The 21,931-nt window shown below is 45.3% G+C and overlaps 5 protein-coding genes across 8 annotated transcripts; 3 read left to right on the forward strand and 2 right to left on the reverse strand.

The window, feature by feature from the left end:
• Positions 1 to 14: 14 nt before the first annotated feature.
• On the forward strand, positions 15 to 7,747 carry LOC117639601 (ubiquitin carboxyl-terminal hydrolase CYLD). 3 transcript variants are annotated; one of them, XM_034375434.1, is made up of 15 exons: positions 15 to 84; positions 1,201 to 1,371; positions 1,458 to 1,578; positions 1,681 to 1,841; positions 1,942 to 2,077; positions 2,177 to 2,782; positions 3,761 to 4,017; positions 4,100 to 4,259; positions 4,380 to 4,539; positions 4,650 to 4,846; positions 4,926 to 5,113; positions 5,198 to 5,306; positions 5,390 to 5,505; positions 5,602 to 5,821; positions 5,909 to 7,747. In XM_034375434.1, exons 3-15 carry the CDS (start codon positions 1,524 to 1,526, stop codon positions 6,097 to 6,099), a joined length of 2,556 nt encoding a protein of 851 aa, XP_034231325.1. In that variant the 5' UTR covers positions 15 to 84; positions 1,201 to 1,371; positions 1,458 to 1,523; the 3' UTR covers positions 6,100 to 7,747. The 3 variants fall into 3 exon arrangements, with proteins under 3 accessions (XP_034231325.1, XP_034231323.1, XP_034231324.1); XM_034375432.1 differs by having other exon boundaries at positions 42 to 772; XM_034375433.1 differs by having other exon boundaries at positions 45 to 387.
• A 2,612-nt stretch (positions 7,748 to 10,359) lies between these two features.
• Positions 10,360 to 13,244, forward strand: LOC117639604 (metal cation symporter ZIP8-like). Of its 2 annotated transcripts, none has more exons than XM_034375438.1 (9): positions 10,360 to 10,605; positions 10,716 to 10,824; positions 10,926 to 11,095; positions 11,164 to 11,292; positions 11,401 to 11,547; positions 12,340 to 12,529; positions 12,655 to 12,839; positions 12,922 to 13,049; positions 13,142 to 13,244. In XM_034375438.1, the coding sequence occupies exons 1-9, from the start codon at positions 10,375 to 10,377 to the stop codon at positions 13,164 to 13,166; spliced, it is 1,314 nt and encodes a 437-aa protein (XP_034231329.1). In that variant the 5' UTR covers positions 10,360 to 10,374; the 3' UTR covers positions 13,167 to 13,244. The 2 variants fall into 2 exon arrangements, with proteins under 2 accessions (XP_034231329.1, XP_034231330.1); XM_034375439.1 differs by having other exon boundaries at positions 11,419 to 11,547.
• A 313-nt stretch (positions 13,245 to 13,557) lies between these two features.
• On the forward strand, positions 13,558 to 14,523 carry LOC117639606 (NADH dehydrogenase [ubiquinone] iron-sulfur protein 6, mitochondrial). Its single transcript, XM_034375441.1, has 3 exons — positions 13,558 to 13,828; positions 14,099 to 14,274; positions 14,357 to 14,523. The coding sequence occupies exons 1-3, from the start codon at positions 13,675 to 13,677 to the stop codon at positions 14,423 to 14,425; spliced, it is 399 nt and encodes a 132-aa protein (XP_034231332.1). The 5' UTR covers positions 13,558 to 13,674; the 3' UTR covers positions 14,426 to 14,523.
• A 39-nt stretch (positions 14,524 to 14,562) lies between these two features.
• On the reverse strand, positions 14,563 to 15,916 carry LOC117639605 (U6 snRNA-associated Sm-like protein LSm4). Its single transcript, XM_034375440.1, has 5 exons — positions 15,745 to 15,916; positions 15,434 to 15,475; positions 15,256 to 15,354; positions 14,990 to 15,173; positions 14,563 to 14,897 (listed from the first exon to the last, which is right to left on the reverse strand). Exons 1-5 carry the CDS (start codon positions 15,745 to 15,747, stop codon positions 14,797 to 14,799), a joined length of 429 nt encoding a protein of 142 aa, XP_034231331.1. The 5' UTR covers positions 15,748 to 15,916; the 3' UTR covers positions 14,563 to 14,796.
• Positions 15,917 to 16,253: 337 nt separating this feature from the next.
• On the reverse strand, positions 16,254 to 21,109 carry LOC117639603. Its single transcript, XM_034375437.1, has 8 exons — positions 20,725 to 21,109; positions 20,279 to 20,526; positions 19,831 to 20,165; positions 19,641 to 19,758; positions 19,421 to 19,555; positions 19,016 to 19,342; positions 18,722 to 18,885; positions 16,254 to 18,638 (listed from the first exon to the last, which is right to left on the reverse strand). Exons 1-8 carry the CDS (start codon positions 20,861 to 20,863, stop codon positions 18,509 to 18,511), a joined length of 1,596 nt encoding a protein of 531 aa, XP_034231328.1. The 5' UTR covers positions 20,864 to 21,109; the 3' UTR covers positions 16,254 to 18,508.
• Positions 21,110 to 21,931: the final 822 nt, after the last annotated feature.

The following is a 21,931-nucleotide window of genomic DNA, read 5'->3' on the forward strand; positions in this document are numbered from 1 at the left end:
CTGTGTTTTGTTTTGTCTGTCACTTGCGACACTGTTGTCAGACTTAACATGTCAAGTGCAGTGTTGTGGTTCGGTTGAACTGTTGTGCGTAATTTTGACATTTGTTTATCTATATACTGCTGAGTTTCATGTGCTTCAAGACAACGGCATGCTGTTCGTTACATGCTGCATGAGCTTTATGTTGCCTGCTTGGACGGAACTGTCTACTAACAATCGGAAATCACGCTACCTTTGTTTTGGCTTCTTTTGACGTTTTCTACTTGTTGTCGGGTCTTTAGACGTTTACACACCTAAAATGCGAAGTTCTGATGAATTAAAATGTTTTGTTGTGAAAAAGAATTACATGGCTGCGAAAGTTAACAGGAGGGAACATCATCAGAATTTGAGGTTAGGAACTCTTGTGTATATTGACTATGTTATCAAAGATGAGTTAGTGGCAGTTCGAATCGACAACAGTGAAAGGCTTCATGGCTCGCTTGAAGAGCACCTGTGGGAATGCCCATTGGCAAACATAGTTCCCTTCGACAACTCATTGAAACCATTCATTTTGGCCATATCCTCTCCAACTGAAAGAGTTGAGGTTGCTCAGAATGAAGATCTATGCCAGAAGCTCATTGATATTAATGTGGGTAGTTTGGTTTACTTACTACCCAAGAAGTCACCACTTGGCGCCAATGGCCATGGAACACAGCATGTCAAGGAAGCCCTTGTGAAGTATAGAGGACCTGTCCATCAGATGGGCTTTGGAACTTACTTTGGACTTGAAATATTGGTACAGTAGACCTTTTTCTTTTTAGTTTCTTTTTAAGTTCACCTTATCATACAATTATTCGATGAATCCATGACTACTATTTTCATTGCTGCACTTTGGTGTTGTGTGAGATTGCGTAGTCTTATGCTATGCCTTGAGTTGAGTCGAGTCATATTTCAGCTTAGGCTTCTGTAGGTTTTGGCATTTTTTGCCCTCTCTGGCCAGCAATTAGTCTAAGTGATCATTGATGTGCTGTTTCATAGAATGGCAAGCTTAACGTAGACCCATAATTATTTTTGTGCTGGATACACATTTATAGTGCAAGCTGCAATTTTCTGCTAGTCAGCATATTGTATTGACCTCAATAACAAAGCCTTACTTGTAAATATATTTGTCTGAATTGGTTTTACTTCCAAAACTGATTCTTATTGATTTCCTTTACATTGCAGGATGCAGATATACAAGACCCTGACACCTGTGATGGATCTTATTCAGGATCCTCTCGGTACTTTTCCTGTCCACCTGGAAGGGGTATATTTGTTGCTATAAATAGGCTCCGTCCTTTTTCCGATTTTATTCAAAATTATGCACAGTCTGACTTTGACTCAAGTTACATTCAGGTTTGTATTTAAAATCTGCCATCTTAACAGAGAGCAGGGTTGCAGTACATAGCTTTCCATTAACTTTTTTTCCTTTACAATTTTAGTCTCCAAAGGATTATTTACCATTTCGAACATGTGGCGTTCAAGAAGTTAGAGCTAAATTTGAAAGTATGTCTCATGGGACTCAGCTGTCTCCACGTGTTGAGTACACTGAAAGGCTAATTGGTAACGTTTTGATTAATTTGTTTCTTGCATGTTAGACATTTTTTGGTTGTTATGATGAAATTTGATGCATTCTAATTTTGTATCTTAATTTTTTTTTTAAAGATTTGAGCCCTAATAGAAGTCCTGTTTTAATGGATGAACAACCTCTCAAAGTTGGAGAGAGAGTCGTGTGGTTTCGTGACTCTGGTCAAGAACATGGTGTGGTGAGGTGGCTTGGTCATTTGGATCCAATGAAAGATGAACTACATGCTGGTGTGGACTTTGTGAGTAGGAGCATGAAATTTTCTTTTTTTAATGTTACTGAGTGATTTACCGTAAGGTATTTTAATATTAATTAATTTTTCCCTTGTTTTTATCTTTTAGGACAATCCTGTTGGAAAGACAAATGGATCATACAGAGGAAAAAAGTACTTTGAAACAAAAAAAAATCATGCTGCGTTTTTACCTGTGTTGGGATTAGTAAGAGCTGATGATTTGTATGATAGTCTGTCAACCATTGGTTAGTTTTTGAAATCCTTTATATTTTCTGTGGAAATATTTTTCTGCATGCATATACCCTTGTTTTTCACTGTCACACATGTTTCTTACTTTTTTCCAGATTCTAAGAAGAAAAAGAAACCTCTTGCTAATCAATCAGAAAGTTCTAAGAATTTAGATTCACGTTTGGGTTCAGGATTATCAAGTGCATCAAGCAGTGGAGCCCTAAGACCTGACCAGCTTTATACAGCAGCCAAAAACAGCAGCCAAAATTCAATGCTTGATACTACTGATAATGTGAACTTAAATGGGTCTCTGTTGAGTCCTCTGAGCATTGAGCCTACAATCTCCTGCTTGAAGAATGAATCACATGCTCAAGGCAAAAGAGACAACTATTTAAAGGATTCTGATCTCACAAGTTATGGGAATAATTCCTCTAATTTAAAATTGGATAAGTTTAATAGTAGAGAAAATGATCAGCTGAGAATGTTGAACGATTATGTTGATGCAAATGGAAGCAAGTACAAAAACCAAACAAGGTCCCCTAAAATAAATAATGGTGATGGTGATAGTATTCGCCTAGAGTATGATCGAAAGAAGACTCAAGCATGGACAAATAGATCAAAGGAGGATTATGAATCAAGTTCTAGCCCAAGCATAAATGATCGAAGTAGCAAAGGAATTAGCTGCAAGGAACAGATTTTCCACTCTCATCAAGACTCAAATGGTAAGTTCTTCAACAATCCGCTCTCCCAAAGTCATTATACATTGATTAAAAAAAAAAAAATTCTCACAACCTTTTTTTTTTTAAGAACGGCATATTAGTTTAATAATTAAACATGTGAATCTTGGTTCCTTACAATTTCAGTTTAAAATGTCTAAGATAGTGATTCATATGTCCCCTGCCCCCTCCCCCCACCAGAGTCAGCTGCCAAGTTAAAAATAGCTCACACCGTGGCGTAGCACCGTCGGCCCTACCGGCCTGGCCGGGACGAGTCTATTCTGTGTGCATTTCCTTCTTCCTCTGTGCTGCCCTAGTTGAGCCTCATACCTGTTATTTTTCTAAAAAGTTTAAGTTTGTGGTTTTTAAAATTTTTTGATTGTTCAAATACATTGCTTGAATCTCATTCTTTCACAACTTTGCCTCTACTTTTCCACTTGTTTAATTTTGAGGAAATGAAAATGTTCAGTCTGCTGGAGGTTGGAATTCCAATTATTTCGGAGTGTTGAAGCTAAATTGTAAGCTATGGAAGTTGCATTGGAAGATATCCCTATATTTGTTTTGAACTGTGATTGGTATCGAGATGAGGAGGAATACCAATTGTGGCGTAGAGAATGTGAGGCAGAGGCAGCTTTGAAAAAGCAAAAGGAGTCCTCTCAGTACTCTTCGCTTCATTCATCATCTCAGCTCTCATTGCAACAGTCTCCATTAACACATTCGCCCATATACCGCCAGAGTGGTGGGTTTCTGTGTGCTCTAATATAGTGTTACTTTTTATACTAAATCTTTTCAGAGCATGCAGCAAAACTGTTTAAAAGAGATACATACCTGCAATCTTAAACATTTGTGGTTGTGTTGATATTGCTTTGTTTCCATTTCACCATCTTAAAAGAAAATATTCTTCACATTCAATGCTCTTCCTGATTGGGTATTATTTTTCTGCTGTTTCAAAGCATTAATACTATGACCCTTAATGTTTTGCAGATATTGACCCTGATCGCCTACTTCATCAGAGCCCAGACACCCAAAGTGTTGGTGGTGCAGAAGGTTTTTATGACACACCAGAAGCATATGACTTTCAGGACTTACAAGATGAACCTGAACAACCAGGCCCAACAGATTTAGGTGTTGGGTCTGTCGTGGAAGTGGCGGTTCACGGAGAGCCCATGTATGGAGTGATTCGTTGGCTTGGTACTTCCCCTGAAAGCAAAAGGTCTCGAAAAATAGCAGGAATAGAAATGGTATGTTGCTCTTAAACTATTGGGTCAATTATTACTACCTTAAAATGCCTTACAAATTGTTTTATTTTTCAAAACGTTACAGGAAGAGGAACGGGCAGATTTTACTGATGGAACATTTCATAACCAACGATATTTTACGTGTAACCCTCGCAGAGCATACTTTGTCAACATTAATCTTTGTCAAAAAGATGGACGGTTTCAAGAACCTTCTCAAAGTCCAAGTGATGACTCGAAAAGTAAAAGTATGTTCTCACTGCATCAGTAGATTTTTATGTCACTAACTATGAGGATAGTTCCATGGTCTGGTCTCATCCTCTTAGCTCTGAAGAATATTTTGAGTATTCAACTTTCTTATTTTCCAGCGTTTGGACAGCCGGATTGTCCAGTTATCCCAGGCATCATAAGACCAGTGGCAGTCAGTGGAGACCTTCAAAGCAAGTGTGGAAAATTACATGGTATTCAGGGCCATCATAACTCCTGCTATCTTGATGCCACACTTTTTAGCATGTTCACTTTTACCAGGTACTGAGTGGCACATAAATTTTTTTCAGTGTTCACATTTATTTTTTTCAAGTTGTGTTACTCTGTTGTGTTTCATTTAAGTTGTACTAAGTAATGATTTTTTTTTTCAGCGTGTTTGATAGCTTGCTATACAGACCTCCAACAGATAAAGACTGTGTTCAATATGAGGAAGTCCAAAGAGTACTTCGTGAAGAGATTGTAAACCCACTTCGTGCCAAACTTTTTGTCCGTGCTGATAGGGTTATGAAACTGCGAACTTTGTTAGAAAATCATACCTCTGTAACGGGCTTAACTAGTGAAGAAAAAGGTTAGTGATTCGTAACTGGAAGAATGTAAAATTTATTTAGAAATAATTTGACTGTACTATTTATTTATTCTTGTCTTAGACCCTGAAGAGTTTTTGAACTCACTCGTCGCTCAAATTTTACGAGCTGAACCATATCTGAAACTGAGCTCTGGGCAGGAGGCCTACCATTACCAACTCTTTGTTGAAAAAGATGAACAGCTTAAACTCCCATCAGTTCAGAAGCTCTTTGAGCAAAGTTTCTTTGCCAGTGATATCAAGTTAAAGGAGGTAATAAAAGCTTTTGTTTGTGGCTCATGTGATTTGATACCTAATGTTAATGTTTCAACGATCTGCACAACCTTCTATTTTCAGGTGCCCTCTTGCCTCATTATTCAAATGCCTAGGTTTGGGAAATCTTTCAAGATGTACCCTCGCATTTTACCATCACAGGTTCTTGATGTAACTGATGTCATTGAGGATTGTAAGTCAGTTTTTCTTGCCTCTCTACTGCTTTGAAAAGAATGTCTTATTTACCTACAATCCCTACAATACTTCTTGTTACAGCTCCACGGCAGTGTACAGTTTGTGGAAAACTTGCTGAATTTGAATGCAAAGATTGCATGGATTATTTTGATGTTGGCCTGGACAACATAGCATACTGTGAGGTGTGCCTCAGAACTGTGAGTATTTGGCTGCTTGAGCAGCAATCTGTTACCTTTTTGCTCTTACTTACTGTTTTTTTTTATAATCTCTTCAATCTGTTATTCATTTTCAAGGCTCACTGTCATCAAAGACGCAGTAATCATACCTGGAGACGGATCAGTGTTCCATCAGATTTCAAATCTCTGCAGGAAGCCTGTTCTACCATTCCTCGTTTGTACATGGAATTGTTTGCAGTTGTTTGTATTGAGACTTCTCATTATGTTGCATTTGTCAAATGTGGAAGTGGTTTGGATGCCCCATGGTGCTTCTTTGACTCTATGGCAGACCGAAAGGGTAGGTACAAAATAGGAATGGACTGGATACAACTCTGTAACATGTAGCCAGCACAATCTAACTAGTGTCTCTCCTTTTTCTTTACAGGAGAACAAGATGGCTATAACATTCCCGAAATGGTCCCGTGTCCAGACTTACCGTACTGGTTATCTGACAAGGGGGCTCAATCCTTAATGGATGTCAAAGACAATCGTCAACTGCCTGAACACGCCAAGAGATTACTTTGTGATGCTTATATGTGCATGTATCAGAGCTCAGATGTTATGATGTATAGATAGATAGATGTGCTGAAAGAAAGAATTAACCTTGAGAAAGGTAACCAATCTAATTTAAAGCAGGATAATTAAACCTGTCAATTGTTATAGTTCTTGTTTCTTTTTTTTATGAGCTGCGAGGTTTCCTTTGGGGACAACGCTTGAAATGTATTACTTTCTCCTATGTGATAATAAGGTAATTGCTCTTTTGGATTCTTGTGATTGTGATTCAGAAGATGAGGACCGTCTGTAGGAGTTGTGGCTGCTGAACTTAAGTCACATTATGTTGTAGAGCTTGCTCTAAATGTTAAATAATAAATAAATTCTAATATTAGAATTTCTTGAATTTTTCTTAATGTTTTATTAATTTATTCTATCTTAGCAGGATGTTTTCTCCTATTTTGGTAGTTTTTATTTGACTTTATTTAATCAAGTATTATCGTGAATGAATGTGTCCCTTGTTTTCTGGTTCGATAAAAAACGACCACTGAATGAATGTTGGGTTTTATTTGTGTTCAGAAGTGGAAAAATATTTATAGTTTGTCTTGGTGAGTTTGATGTTCTTATACTGACTATTTAAAATGGTAGAAAACATTCTGTTATTCCAACTCTTGAGAGTTGGAGAAATTGTTTCATACTTCATGAAAAAACAACCAAATTTGTTATTGCTTTATACTTTTGAGAAAGCTCGATGTAACTTTAGGGCTAAAAATACATAAAGGAATGTCATTTCTTTTTAATCAGGACTACAGGGATTGTTTCTAAGTTAAGAAAGAGATATGTATTGTTATTGAAAACATATTTTATTCTGGGTTGTTCCCTTCTTTTTTCAATAGTAGTTAAGAATTAAACAGGGACAAGACAAGTCTTACATCTAGTACAATGTTGAAAGGGTGCCAGGGAGTTTTTGACCAGCCTTTAGAGAGACGCCTTCTCCTACAACACATTGTAGAAAAATAGCTGTTGCAAATATTCATCCTAAATCACTGTAGAATTTGCTCTAGATTTGAAATCGGTTTGATTCCCTCCAAATTTTCATTGTTCTTGGATAGCTTCCTCACAATTGTGCATATCTACTTTGCTGTTAGCCTTTTGCAACCTTTGGCATTCTCCCTTTACTGGATGTAAGGTAAATAAGACTGGTAGCATGTATGAGGGCGGACACATGAACTTATTTTTATTTGTCCATAATTAATATATACTTTTTGAATCACTTGTGAAATGATTTTGTTTTACCTTATGTTTGCCCATATTTATCTTTTCTTCTTTCAGTTTTTGACTGTGTGAAGGGAACAATACTGTGCAACTGAACTCTTACACTGTTTTGCAAAGTAATATTTTTTTTCCTGTTATCTTACTTTGTGTTGGTACTCTCTAAAAATATAATTCAATGACACATTCAGATAAGATTTCTGTTGAAATAAACACATGAGTAATGTCTCAGTAGTCTTCTGATCTGTATGTGTCATAATTCCGATTACTCTGTGCATTTTATGATGTGACCCCCTGTATGTAATAGCCCGATGTATTGGTTTCCTTGACATGATTAGCTTTGCACATTTCCCCCTTTTTACTTACAGATATAGTTGTATTTCCAAAACCGTATCCTAATGTCAAAATGTAACATCCTATTTTGTTGGTGAGAATAAAGTCTTACCTGTAACTCACAGAAGCCACCTTGTCTAATGTCAATCTAATCAACCCCCTCTTCATCTCCTCCCGGAAAAGCGGTGCCTCTGGTTTTCTCCGGTTGAAATCTGCAGCAGGGAATGACCACGACGGCCGTGGCCCATGAGGGCTTCCAGGCTTTATTTACACTCAACCACGAACCGGAAGTGATGAGACGAACCTCCAAACGCCTCTGCAAATGGGCGTGGCTGGCCGGTCCGGGGTGTATTGGCTTCCGAGTGGCGGACGAAAGCGGCAAGGAAATTATATCTTATCAGAGCAGCAAGGTGCCGCCCCGTCTATGTAGTCACACACACACAGCGGCAGCGGCGCTAAGGTGAAGGGAACTGGCGATGGGTGCAGCTCACATGCCGCGCAGTGCGCACGCCGAGCGGGATCGCGACAAGCCATCGGCGTCACCGGGGCGCCCTGCAGCAAGCCAAGCCCTGCAGCCACCACCAGGTACTCGTTGTCCTGCAACGGCGTCCGGCACCAGGGACGACATGGCTCGGGCGAACACGCGCTGTTGACGGGTACGCTAATGCCGCGCCGTATCTCGACGGACACACTATCAGGCAGCGACGGTACCGTAGTCTCACCCATTCTGCGCTTGGCGCGCTCTGGCTGGGGGGCGACGACGCGGTCCTCGGCCAGAGGCTGCCAGGGGCCAGGACGTGGCCCTGCTCACGTCCCTGCCGAGCCGAGCCACGGTCAAGGATCGCAGCAGCAGGGTGGTGGCGGGGCGGGCAGGGCGTGTGTAATCGAGTCTGCGGCGGCGGCGGCGACAGGCAGTGCAGGCAGATTACGCGGCGCGCGCCGCGCCGGTCCTCCAGTCAGACTCCGCGCCTTGTCCGCGCCGTCCACAAGCCCGACTGCGAGTCCGCGAGTTCGCCAGTCAGCGCCTTGGAGCGTGGCGAGCGTGGGCGTCGAGCGCAGCGCGTGGCTGGAGCTGGCGGAGCCTGGATTCCAGTGTGCCAGTGGTGGCCCGCGACGCGTGCACGCAAAGCAGGCTGCCGACTGCCCCTGTCCCAAGCCGCGACGGAAGTAAACAGCAGAAGCCCGGACTTCCCTCCGAGTAGCAAGCAGGTAGTTGTCGGGCCACTTCCCTTGGAACGCGAAACGCGCTGCACAGTGGGGCTCAAAACGCGTCTGGAGTTGCGGCCGCGGTCATTGCTACCGTCACGATGCGTTCCGTTCGAAAACGAGGGAGGGTGGCAGCGGGTTGACGGCCGGCCCCTCGGCGCCAGACAGTGCAGACGGCCAGACTGCCAGACGGGCAATGAGGTATCGCCGCTGATATGATTGGCAGAGCAGCCAGAGCCCAGGGCGGCCTTCCCGCGCAGAGCACGTACGTGACTCCGAGCATTGCCACCAACAGACTCATTCCGCACATCGCTGTCGTCGCCGCTCCGTCTCTCTCGCACTCACAGGCGCGACATACGAAACGCTGAGCCGAATCAGTCTACAGACGCAAAATCCGTGGCGCGTGTCAGACGGACTCCAAAGTTGGCAAGACGGGGCCAGAGGCATTGTACGCGCACGCACGCACTCACACACCTACGAACCCACGTGCGCCGCGCATCTCGGAGCGGCTTTAAGTTGTAACCGACTCGATTTGACGTAAGTTACGGCGTGGCGTGTCTTGGCCCGCGGCCAGCGGCCAGCCCGGCCTGGAGGGGCCGAGAGACACCGCGGACAGGCAGGGGAATCCAGGCGCGTGTAAAGTAGCCTAATTGGTCAGTGCGTGCTTAGCTTGTGCTTCAAAGAGAGGATCTCTCGACCGAGGGTCGCCCACCGGCCCCTTACGGTGGCGGGGTAGGCCGTCCCGTCGAACCGGCTGCGTGCGGGACTGCCTACCCGCCAGGCGCCATGGCCGCTTCAATGCGTTTGCGGAAATAACCTTGGCCGAGGCCGTGGCTGCGGCTCCCCCCGTACAGCACGGCCGCCGTCATGGCCAAGTTCAGCGCGGCCGTCCCTGCCATGGCCCTGCCACGGCCCTGCCCTTCCTCCAGAGCAAAAAGCGCGTGCCGAGAGAGCGTTCCGCGTTGACGCGTCGACCTTTTTGTCCTTACTCCTCTTGTTTCTTGCCAAAAAAAAATGCGGCCAGTCATGCGTGCGCGCCGCGTGCCTCGTTTTCCCATCGAGTGCACCTCCGACATTGACTCCGGCGTCCAAGGCCTCCTCCAGGACCGCGTCCCAGTCCAGGACACGGTGCTGCGCACGGCATGGCGCGCCCTGGACACGGCGACGCGGCACCTGGAAGTCTGCGTCTGGAATAATGGCCAACTCATCCACTTCCAGGTTCCTGCAGGTGCCTCCAGGTGTCGCCGATGCTCTTGCTTTTATTGCTCATCCCGTGTGTTCCCTTTTTGCCAGGCGGTGCGGCGCGCGGATCCGGCTCGGCCTGGAGCGCGGCCTGGAGTCCGGCAGGACGGCGACGGCGCCACCGAGGCCGCCACACCACGCGCAGCAGCACCGCGCTCAGGTGCGTTGCGTTCCATCGCCGGCCAGCTAGCAGTGTGACTGCAGCCCGAACCCCAAGGGGAACTTGCTGTTAAGTTTGCCCGGCAGTTGGCAGCACGATGAAGACCGCGTGAGGTCCGCGCCCGACTGCCCGACCACGGCGACGACATGGCGGGGAGGCTGCTGCCCTTGCTGCTGCCCCTGCTGCTGGCGGTGCGGCCGGCGCAGGCCTCGTTCAACCTGACGTGGGGCGAGCTGAGGGAGGCGACGGGCACGCTGCACGCGCCCCGCGGCCCCGGCGCCAGCCTGGACGACCTGGTGCCCGCGTGCGGCGACTGGCACAGCCCCTACTCGCAGCGCAGGCCCAACGAGCCGTCGCTCTGCATCACGCACCCCAACGTGAGTGTCTCCGTGGCCGAGGTCGTATAGACGCGACATCCCCGACACTGTGGGCCGGCGTTCGAATCCCGCAACCAGTTTCCCCCGTCACAAGTTCTTCGTGTTTGCAGTGCACGCGTGCGTCATGCCACCTGCTGTTCGAGCTGGACGAGGCGGTTACCGACCGGCCCACCACCATCTCGCCACCGCTCTACAGCGACAAGCCCAGCCAGTCCGCAGGTAACGGGGCCAGTTGGCAACCCTAGCGCCGGGGAAGTCCCAGGGAATTCCCCAAGGCTCCCCGACGCTGGCCTGCAGAGCAGAGACGTGTGTGTTGGCAGTGTGGGGCTGGGGCATGCTGTCCGTGGGCATCATCTCGCTGTCGGGCATCTTCGGCGGCCTGCTCTGGCCGGTCCTCAACAGCCGCTACTACTCCACCGTCATGAGGTTCTTGATCGGCCTGGCCGCCGGCTCGCTCACCGCCACCTCCATCTTCCAGCTCATCCCCGAGGTACGCTTTCTCATCCACCTTCGAATGCTCAAATGGGCGCCGTTTGTTGACTGTTTTTGTTTTCCCAGAGTCTGAACATGACGCAGCCCGGCAGCCAGAGCCACCTGGACACGGGGCTCATCATGCTGACCAGCATCTGGCTGCTGTACTTCGGCGAGACGGCCTGCAAGATCTTCTTCAGCCACGATAAGGCTCCCGTGAGTGCGCCTCTCTGAACGATCTACCCTCTCTCTCTCACGCGCGCAATCAAAGTGTGTCACTTGTGCCGTTTCCGGAGCGAATGGCCAGTCGGCGCCCCACTAAAGCCTCTTTTCATTCCCAAGGATGCAGTTGCAGGGATGGAGAAGGGGACGGTGGCGTTGAAGGACATGTCCAACAACCACGTCGACGGCCACCTCCACCTCCCCGAGGCGGACGGCCTGCTGCCCACCCCCGCCGAGGCCAAGAAGAAGGTAAGGCCTTGGCTCGGCTCGCCACGCGCCATGCGACGCCGCCGATGCGTTTGTTTACTTTGCGACCGGACCTGAGGGCAGAAAGGAATACCGGAGTCGCGTGGGATCTGCATGATCTGCCTCCGCATGTGGGAGGGAACCGGCATGGCGGCGTGGCGGCCTGGCCCGGTTTGCAGATGAGTCCGTCCCGGACTAGTCTCAGCAGTCTCAGTCTCACGGCCTTGCGCGCATTGCGCGCCTTGCGTCCATCTTCCGCAGTGTAGCAGCGCGGCCGCACAGACAAAGGCTCGATCGAAAACAAACTCCCTGGCCGGTCTGCGCGGGCCTTCGCGCACGCCGCGGAGTTAAAAGATCGGCCGGTATTACGGCGACAGTGTGACACGACTCCGGATCCAAATCCCAGATAAGATAAGCGGCCACGTTCTGTGGGCTGCCGTGCTGCCGTCAGGTAGACCGTCAGGTTGGCAAGGCCGGCTGCTGAGCCGGCCCGTCCGAAATAACTTGCACTTGGCCTTGTGCGCCCCAATAGGGCACGGGGCGTCGCAAACGCTCATCTACGGGCCACAGAAAGCGAGAGAGACGGAGCGACGCACGGCTCGAGGCCCCTGCGGTGGAGAGGGTAGGCCGACCCGGACGACGCGGTGGTCGCGCGGCGGGGCCTATCCTCCCCACGGCAGGGGCGCTGGACTGATTCCGCGAGCGGCCTCTCTCTCTCCCTCTTCAACCGGGGGATGCCCTGTACACACGCGAGAGAGTGAGAGGAGGACTTCCCTGACTGGACTCGCTTTGCAGGCGTCGCACGGCCACTCGCACGGCGACGGCGGCAGCGGCCTGGCCGCCGTGGCCTGGATGGTGGTGCTGGGCGACGGCCTGCACAACTTCGTGGACGGCATGAGCATCGGCGCGGGCTACACGCAGAGCATCGGCACCGGCGTCTCCATCAGCCTGGCCATCGCCTGCGAGGAGTTCCCCCACGAACTGGGTGGGTTGGGTCTTTCGCCGGTCTCTGTCGCACTCATGGGGCTGCCAGGCGTCCCCTGGGGGTGCGAGACCGGTCCTTCAGCATTTCGACCGCCGCTGTTGCCTAACGTGCTTGGTGCTTCACAGGGGACTTCGCCATCCTCATCAACTCGGGCGTGTCGTTCCGACGCGCGCTCGCGCTCAACTTCGGCTCGGCCTGCACGGCGTTCGGCGGGCTGGTGCTGGGCGTGGTGCTCGGCGAGGTGCAGTACTCGTACCTCATCTTCGCCTTCGCGGGCGGCCTCTTCCTCTACATCGCTCTGGGCAGCCTGGTAAGTCTCTTTCTCGAACCCCTTGAGTGCGAGACAGACGGCGACGGCAGCGCATGGCAGTAAAAGACTTGCTTTGTTTCAGACTCCCGAGCTGAAGACCATGGTCGACGAGGAGCTCGAGTCCAAAGGGCGCTCGTCCGCCGCCCTGGCCCTGAGCTTGCAGCTACTCGGGGTCGGGTTCGGTGCCACGGCACTGTACCTCATTACAAGGTGTGTTGGGGCCGCAGGACCTTTGACAGAAGTGGGCTGTCGAAAAAAGATTGAGTCTAACAGCATCAATGATTCATAATTATATTTTTCAGGTACAACGACAGCATACGTGTATGATACACATACAATTACCAGCAACTTTTTTTATTTTTTATGTTAAAATATTTGTAAATAAAAATAACTGTAATTTTAGAAGCATGCTGTGAGCCCTTTCCTTATATCCTTGCGGAGGGGAGAATTTAACTGGCGGAAACTGGCGTAAATTTGCCAGGCACTTTGAAAGTCCAGGGAAGGACCACAAAAAATTCCATTGGATCATGAAAGTTTGTTAAATCCGTACACTTGCCACAATTTTCTCTCAACATAGAGCATAAAACACCCGAGTTTTCAAATACTGCGCCATCACCGGTCTCCCATATTTGAAATTAAAAATGCGGAAACGCCGCTACGTTCCAATTTTCCCGCTGTCTGTTCTGCTAGATTTCTCATATCGTAACGGCAGTCGTTTGTCTGCTGTCTGCTACCCAGCTGATGGAAACCAAAACCTTCATTCAACATTGACTTGTGCAGCCAAAACACCTAAGTTTATCAGAGGAACGGTCCCAGTGGTTGGGATCTTGCCACCATGGCCACAAATCGAGGTCTTGTTGCTTTAGGCAACTCTTGGAGGCTTTCACGCAGCGTCGGCGACGTTTCCAAGTTCAACAAAACTCTGATACGCTGCGCGTCTTCTAACCTCCCTTCTGACAAAGTTACACACACTGGACAAGTAAGCCTTTGTTTTCTTAAAATCGTCTCATTACTTTAAATTTTCTCTTAAAATTTTAGCTTTTTTGTGTCAGTACTTATTTGTCTGTCCAGCGTCTCTATGGCAATCATTAAACTGCATTCAGTGCCCTCTGTATATTACGGAGGCCATCTCATTTTCTTATCATTGAACCCTTTAAATTGATTTCCTCCAAGTTGCTTTGAGTGATATTTTGTTTAGCAGCCTTAAGCACTTCCCTCTTGTGATAATCTCTCAACCCAAAATTCCTTTCTCTCTTCAGCATGGGAAGAGGACGACTACAGGATGGCGCGCTTTGTTGGCAAAACCAAATTAGTAAATGAGAATTGGGCTGCTAAGCTCATCGACAGTGTTCCTCCAGAGAACAGGAAGGAGCGTGTTGTGTCTTGTGATGGTGGCGGCGGCCCAACTGGCCACCCTAAAGTCTACATCAATCTGGTATGTTATGTTACTTGAACTTAGCTGTACTCAAATGGAAAGGCCAGTACCGTTAGTTTTGAAACCACCTGTTCTTTTTCAGGATAAGCCAGGAAATCACGCCTGCTTATACTGCGGCCTTCGTTTCCACAAGGAAGACAGTCACCACTAATACCTATGTTGTTTTTAGATTTTTAAATAGAAAATGTTATTTGAAAGTAATCTATCCGATTGTGAACTCTTCTGGTTAAATAAATTTCTCAACTGATACTTCCATTATTTTTATTGGTAAAAAAAAAAGAAAACGACCAAATGAGAATGATTTTTATACATGCATTGAATCTAGATAATAGATAGACTGGAACTGTGGACACTTAATCCAATTGATCATTTCCATTACACTATTATATACAAATTAAACTGGTACTTTTGGACATATTTAGTTGAAAAATAAAAAAAATAAAGGAATTAAATAATAGACAAAAATCAACTGATTGTTGAGGAGAAAAGTAGAGATGGGGGAGAGGCTTTTAAAACATGGTCCTATAACTTTTTCGGCTTGTTTGGTCTTCCAGCTCCGCCACCCAATCCACCACCTCTCCCCAGGGGGCCTTGTCGTCCACCGCGTCCACCACCAAAAGCTCCTAAAATAGAGAAAAATAAACAAATGTTATGCTACATTGAAGGGTAAGGGAATGTTTGTTAGCTATCATTTGAACAACAAATATAGTAGTACCTCTGGCACCACCTCTGCCTCTCTGGCCTGGACCACCACGGCCTCCCTTCATCTCTCCCCGACCTCGTGACTTTTGCATCACTTCTTCTTTAACCATATCAATAACTTCATCAGGTATTCTCAGGTATTTAATTGTGCTACCACGAATATAACATTCAGGCATCCTCCAAAATTTGTCACCATCCTATAGGAGGGAATGAAAAACATCGACATTAAATACGACATTCATAGTCAGTCTGAAATGAAAGAACAATTGAATTTCATACCCTTGATGTGCAGATTACTTCACGTAAATTAATATTCATCCAGTTGTCACAGCTGACTAAGTGGCCGTTATAAGTTTCTCCATTCTTCAATTCAACTAGCTAAACCAAAATCGACCAAGGATATATTAGGACACAGCATGGATAACAAACCTAAAACTACTTTGACAGGTGTACTTACCATAGGGTGATTTTGAGCTGTTCTTAGTAGAGATAATGGCAACTGTAAAAATGATAAACAAAATTACGGAAGGTAAAAGGTTGCAGTTGTTGTCATCCCGCCAAACTAATTTAGGTCTGTAAATCTAACAAGGATACTTTCATCTAATGAAAAAATGTAATGAACCATAACAGTTGCAATGGCAAATTTGAATTAAGAGGCATAGTTCATGAGGATTCTTCATTCAAACTTTGCTTTGCTACGATTGAGGTTTACGCAGGTTATGTCACCTGGTTAAACGCCAACGTAAACAGAAAGGGCCAAGTCATTACCATTTTCGAGGTTTGCTGATTGTCTTAAGACTGAAACCTTTGCACCTTGAGAGATGAATGATAAAGATATCACAATAATTTTAAGCACAACGCCGGTAATTCGTACAAAACGGAACAACCGAGGAGTCACTGCCGGTGAAATGACGCGAAACGTTCTCTCTCTTCACTCGCGTCGTCTGCTGTGTTGACGTACGCGCGCGCGCGCGCCGGGTCACCCAAACAAACATGCATGCATACATGCATACGGCCTTGGCTAAAGTTGTCCAATCAAGTACCATTTCGGTTGTTCAACAGTGAGGACATTGAAATAGCTCTGGTCTGTTGCTCATGGATAAACTTTTCTCCCAGCGTAGCACCACTGGACTGACAAAATATGGTTTGAATGGTGTGAAGATACAAATGGACCACCTTTGCGAGAAACGTGTCTTGCTTTGTGATGGTAGGAATGTGGATAGTACTGTACATTCCATGGAATTAAAAATGCAATAAAGACTTCACCACAAAAGGCATTTTCTGTTTTGTAATCACCATTTATTCAAATATCACTACACCCAACAACTCACAATCCATCCACATGAGAACCCCACCAATGTACAACTTGTACACAATAAAAAATTAAAGTAATTCTGTAGCCAGCACAGACACATTGCTGACACACCAAGACAAGCAGTAAAATAATTTAGGCTCACAGACACTGCCTGAGATGAGATTTGACTTCATATTAACAATCCATAAATCTATATTTATAATACAGTTAACAACAATTATGACTAGAATAAAATAGTAAACCTGTGCACTCATTTAAATATAAATGAACAGCCACAAGCAAAAATAATCCTCTCATATCTGAGTATCTTTTCTTTTACCCACTATTTCTTAACAAATAGATAGCTCATTTGCCTTGAAGAGAGAGAGAAAAATAACTACTTCTGTTGTGGATTAGATTTTGGTTTCAGATCTAAAAACAAAGCAAAGAATAGCTTCACAGACTTATGACAATTCCTAGGAGTCCTTTCTAATCCAAGAAATTCTAAGAAGTTCATAAGTTTTGTGCAAAAGCAGCATTTCCTTTGGATCACATTACAGTGTTTATCAAAATTAAGGTCACAGACAGAGAGTAGCTTTTCATAAACTTTTAAAAACTTGAAAATCAATTTTTCAAAACAGGACTCTTGATTCAGATAAACACCATTTATGAATTGAAATCTTGTTAAAAGTGTCGTGCGATTGAGCTTAAATACATAGATAATCTACAGCATGTGTTTCAAGAGAGTTCCATTAAATTTGAATTTTCTATTCACATTCACACATAAACTAAACCAAAATACTGTCCAATTGATAGCTTGTTCAAGCTAAAATGCACTGTACATCTGCAGTCATATTTTAATTGAAGCTGACTTCACTGAAATTGATCATTTGTGTATGAAACCCAAAGGCTTTATATAATAATAAAATGACCAAATGAATGCGGCATGTGGAAAATACAAGAACATTAAGAACTCATTGAGCGATACTGACTCACTATCAGCACTTGGATGGATAGATGGATGAGATGACATAGGTACTAATACCTTCCAAATATAGCACAGGGCTACTAACAACAAATTAATGGCATGAACAACAAAGAAACCATAAACAAGTGGTAAATGCACCCAGCAACACAATAAATTTTTGGAATTGAACATTCTCACACATGAAGAGCAGAACTTGGTAGCTAGTGAGTAATGTTAAAATCTCCTAATCTACGCGTCTAGGAGCTAAAATAATCAAACTATCATCTGGATTTGTAATACATTTACAAATGGCGCAAACTCTTACCCTCTCTTGCTTAAAATATATAAATTCAGGCACAGCCACAGGTCCAGTTTAACTTTGCTTCTACAATGCATATTTTCTTGGAAAACTCTAGTATGTTACACTGACACATTAACATCAGAAGGATCAGTAAAGGTCACTGCAACATGAGCTCAACCAAAATTTTGTTTCCAAAATGAACAAGTGCGTATGCCAAAATTAAGAACATCAACCAACTAAAATATGGCATAAGAGAATTACAAACTCCTCAGTGAACTGCAACTCCTTTATTGCTTTGACTTAAGTCAGGAATTTTTCATTCCATCATAAATTTTCAATCATTAGCAGGCTGAGCTGTGGACAGTTAATTTGTCTAATAGATCTAGATCACACACTTAGGATTTAACAATATCAAAGAACAGCACACTGAAGACTATGCAGGAATGATTGGTAAGGTATTTCCATACTAATTGTAGAAAATGCAGTAGTAGAGCCCCTCTCACTAATAAACAGTCACATAAATTAAATAAATCGAAGCGTTTTGTAATGCAAACATGGATTTCAGTTTTGTTAGTACCTTTGTAATAACTGACTATTTTAGGAACTTGGAAGTAGCTTGGGTGTCTGAAATGCTTTACAGAAACACCACATGTTTGTTCACAAGAAAAGTCAAAATATGAGCTTTGGTGATCCTGTCTCTGCTGAACAGTTTAAACTGACAGAGGACATCTAAGCTAGAAACTGGGATTGCATTGCACCTGTCTTTCATGTCCAACTTCTTGAGGATAAATTATACAAGTCCTGCACATGACTAGGAAGAGTGGCACAAGAAAGGTAGATGAGAATAATCATAAGAAATGAGAAAAATTACCCGGTTTATGATTATTTTGGCATAAATTGGTGGAATGATTGCAACTAATAGGGTTTAGCAAGCTCCTTGCAAAGAAAAAAAAAAACCGTCCAACTGGCCTTACAATTTGACAGCTTCATAGAGTTTTGTCGCTTGGAATCTCACATCTTCATGGGTGTGTTGTGTTGAAAGAACAGATGACTTAGACACAATCTTCTCATGCACATTGACTCCAAAGATAGCGGCATACCTTGCAAACACAAAAATGGGATTTAGCAGAATTTCTAGTGGAACATGCACAGTAAAATCTTCAGTACGTTATAGTATACATACATGGTATCAGGAGATGCAGCCTTGTCCTCTGCAGGAAGATCCACTGTTGGGTCCAACTGCTGTTGCTTTGCGGCAGTTGTTAGATTAGCCAATAGAGTTACCACTCGCAATAGTATATCCTCTTGAGTGTGTGGATCCAACAAATAGATGAGCTTTCGTGGAGCCTGCAATTAGAACACAAAGATAAGAGACTATCTTTCTTTAATTTGCAAGAGACACTCCCTTTAGGTCCAAAATGAAACCAAAGCTTCCTATTGTGCACCTCAGTGCTGCAACATGGTAGCTTAAACTAACCTGTGCAGCAAGCAGGCTAGGTACCATGTCCTCATTACAAGACAGGTTGATCAGCAATCTGAGAGATTGCAATTTTATTGCTGGGTTCCCATTGTCAACAAGCCGGTATAAAGAATGCAGAGCAATATAAAACTCATCGTGCCAGTCTGTTAATACAGCTACATTGGTGAGTGCCACTAGAGCTGCCAGTAGGAGAGCCTCACTCATACCACCAAAGCTTCCTCGGTTGCTGTTGTGAGACTTGCCATCAGTCGCATCACCATTAGCAACTTGAGAGTTAGCTAGATCACTTCTATTGACGTAAGAAAGAAGCATGGGAATAGCATCCTGAAATAATTTGAAAGATTTGTTAATGTCTGTTAAAAGTGAACATCTTTATAGTACTTTTGTTGATTTAAAAATTACCTTAAGCTCCTTTTGATTTTCTTGATTTAAGGCAAGATTTGCAAGAGCTTTGATGGCTGCCAGTTGAATATTTTGTTTTGGATGTTGAAGAAGATTTTGCAATCTGAAAAGTCCACCAGCTTCCCGAATCATGTCCTGCAACACGATATTAAATGTGTAATTGTTGATCAAACACATCAGAAACTTCTCTTTTTCTGAGATTGAAGTCAATGGTAATCACCTGATTAGCTGTAAATGTACTACAATTTGCTATAGTTGTTAATGTTCTTTCAAGGAGTGCATCATCACTGCTGTGCAGCAATGCTATCAGGCTCTTGGCCTCATGAACAGAAATCACCCTGAAACATAATCAAAGATCAGACATTTTGCAGACAAAGAATCAACTGAGAAGTACTGGACAAATTATTCACCTATCACGATGTCCAACTGTGTCCAATCTCATTCTGAGTTCTTCTTCGTCATCTCGTAAAAGTCGTTCAGCTTCCCTCCTCATTTCATCATCTCGGTGCCGCGGAGTTTCAGGGCTCCGAGAGTTCCTACTGACTGGGGTTCCATGCCTCACTGAGCGCCGCATCCACCGGCGATGCATAGGTGACCCCGCTACAAGCACCATGTCTCCACCTGATATACGTAGAGTGCCAGAATCACCAGTGCCAAGGCCAGACAGATTTTCTGTTGACCGGCTGGCTAGGAATGTGCGAACATCAACTGGGCTCAAAATGCGAGGGGAGCTCCATGGTGAACACTGTATGATGCAACAGAAAAATCAACTTTCATGAGACCAGAATCATATACTTCTTAAAATAATATTAGAAGCTGTCAAAAGTTAAAGTCAGTTGAAAATCCAACTGATTTTACCTGAAGGCTCCTTGGGCCGGTCTTGGGGCTTTGTCCTGGGGAGGGCACGCCAGCCTGAATGGCAAGCATTGTGTCGGTAAACATCCTTGCTCGACAATTTAAATCCCGTATCCTTTCTTGAACGGTAAGAGGGCGTAGCACAATTCGCCCTGAATCGGCATCCAGATCAAGATTTCCAAGTAGAACATCTGTCTGGGTTGTTTGAGATAGCCTTCTGAAGTACAGGCGATGCTCCCCTTGTTCATATCCTGCAAGAAGAAACATTTTTAGCAATGCGTTTGTTGCTCATTTTGCGACAGAGATTAGACAGGCCCCAAGATTATAAGTCAATCTAAATGTACTCAACTCCTTCAACTATTTAATTGAAAAATATAAGTACATCATGATATGCTAGACGCAGTTGCTGGAACTAGATGGCAATGTGTAGTGGAAATGCTGACTCTAACCTTCGCATTCCCCGCGTCGACCTAGTTTCCGACAGAAGGCCGTCCGCACCACTGAGTAGCCGACATAAGCAAATCCAGCGAAGATCGCGGAGCAAAGGGCCACCTTGTTGACAGTTTTGTCTCCTGAAGCAGCCGACATCTTTCTTAAATGGCAATTCTGGGCAATGCTAAAATCGTAATCTTTGTTTCCCAGCGGTCAGCCCGAAGAGTGTGACGACATTATGAGACGTGCAGGCGAATCGACGTTAACAGACGATTTTTTCCATCCATTTAACACATTTGCGAGTGTTGCGAATATTTTCTGAACAATCGAAATTCATTCGTACACAGGCACTGCCCTAACATGAACAAGCAGCAGAAGAAAAACATTTGCCGTCTGCACAGCAAGGTCACGAGACACGACACTGTAGTGCTGCCAACCTGAGAAACTCAGCACGCAGCAACTGTTGCTGGCCTCTCTTGTACCGTAACTTGAAAAACTGGGACAAATCAGACGGGCGATATTTAAGTAAACAGTGGGCTCAATCATTTATTTAATCCCTGCTTAGTGACAGCAACTCTCAACCCAAGCTGGACACCAAGTAAAATTTGCAGTTGTGGCTGCTATGCAGACAAGCGGATGCCACTAACTTGAAGCATCCGCTGAACATGTTCGGGGCTCGGGCCTCGGACTGCCTGGCTGCAACTTGTTGTTCGGAGGACTTTCGAGCAGTTCCCAGAGTGGCAGCGAGTCGCAACGCATTGCTGGCGTTTGGGCAATTTTCTTTGGGGATAGCCATGGTCTTGATCATCGCTCGAGAAATCCAGCACCGGCCGTTCATCGTGGACTGTACGTCGGGAACTTGACTTGCATGAACCGGCGCGCGAGCGCGGTGCGAAAGTGCGGACCGCAGCCGAACGACATCACGGGCAGCACATCGCAAGACACGCATCGCAAAAAAAAAATAAAATAAAAATGGCTTTTTTACTTAGGAGAGGCGCACTGTAGGTCAGTGCAAGCAAACCTGAGCTGGCACTCGGAAAAGGGAGGGGGAGCAGTGGACATTGCAGCAGGGACTGCATGAAAGGGGCTCAGCATGGGCAGGGCGTCCACGGTCACGGGGTGCTTTGTGTTGGCATATTGATGGTCCCTGCGGAGGACTGGACCTGAGTCCGCGCTGCCGCGCTGCAGCGACGCGCCATGGCCCAGGGCGTCCAGGGCGGCGCG

This window comes from Thrips palmi, unplaced genomic scaffold (assembly GCF_012932325.1).
Source record: "Thrips palmi isolate BJ-2018 unplaced genomic scaffold, TpBJ-2018v1 HiC_scaffold_11, whole genome shotgun sequence".
Classification (NCBI taxonomy): domain Eukaryota; kingdom Metazoa; phylum Arthropoda; class Insecta; order Thysanoptera; family Thripidae; genus Thrips; species Thrips palmi.

Coding starts and splice junctions, on each gene's coding strand:
- LOC117639601 (XM_034375432.1), top strand. CDS start 296: ATGCGAAGTTCTGATGAATTAAAATGTTTTGTTGTGAAAAAGAATTAC. Junction 773..1,200: donor ACTTTGGACTTGAAATATTG/GTACAGTAGACC, acceptor TTTACATTGCAG/GATGCAGATATACAAGACCC. Junction 5,506..5,601: donor GTGAGGTGTGCCTCAGAACT/GTGAGTATTTGG, acceptor TTCATTTTCAAG/GCTCACTGTCATCAAAGACG.
- LOC117639604 (XM_034375438.1), top strand. CDS start 10,375: ATGGCGGGGAGGCTGCTGCCCTTGCTGCTGCCCCTGCTGCTGGCGGTG. Junction 11,548..12,339: donor CCGCCGAGGCCAAGAAGAAG/GTAAGGCCTTGG, acceptor CTCGCTTTGCAG/GCGTCGCACGGCCACTCGCA. Junction 12,530..12,654: donor GGAGTTCCCCCACGAACTGG/GTGGGTTGGGTC, acceptor GGTGCTTCACAG/GGGACTTCGCCATCCTCATC.
- LOC117639606 (XM_034375441.1), top strand. CDS start 13,675: ATGGCCACAAATCGAGGTCTTGTTGCTTTAGGCAACTCTTGGAGGCTT. Junction 13,829..14,098: donor CACTGGACAAGTAAGCCTTT/GTTTTCTTAAAA, acceptor TTCTCTCTTCAG/CATGGGAAGAGGACGACTAC. Junction 14,275..14,356: donor CTAAAGTCTACATCAATCTG/GTATGTTATGTT, acceptor GTTCTTTTTCAG/GATAAGCCAGGAAATCACGC.
- LOC117639605 (XM_034375440.1), bottom strand. Junction 15,355..15,433: donor CAGCTCAAAATCACCCTATG/GTAAGTACACCT, acceptor ATTTTGGTTTAG/CTAGTTGAATTGAAGAATGG. Junction 14,898..14,989: donor AGGCAGAGGTGGTGCCAGAG/GTACTACTATAT, acceptor TCTCTATTTTAG/GAGCTTTTGGTGGTGGACGC.
- LOC117639603 (XM_034375437.1), bottom strand. CDS start 20,863: ATGTCGGCTGCTTCAGGAGACAAAACTGTCAACAAGGTGGCCCTTTGC. Junction 20,166..20,278: donor CCGGCCCAAGGAGCCTTCAG/GTAAAATCAGTT, acceptor TGCATCATACAG/TGTTCACCATGGAGCTCCCC. Junction 18,639..18,721: donor GCTGCATCTCCTGATACCAT/GTATGTATACTA, acceptor TGTGTTTGCAAG/GTATGCCGCTATCTTTGGAG.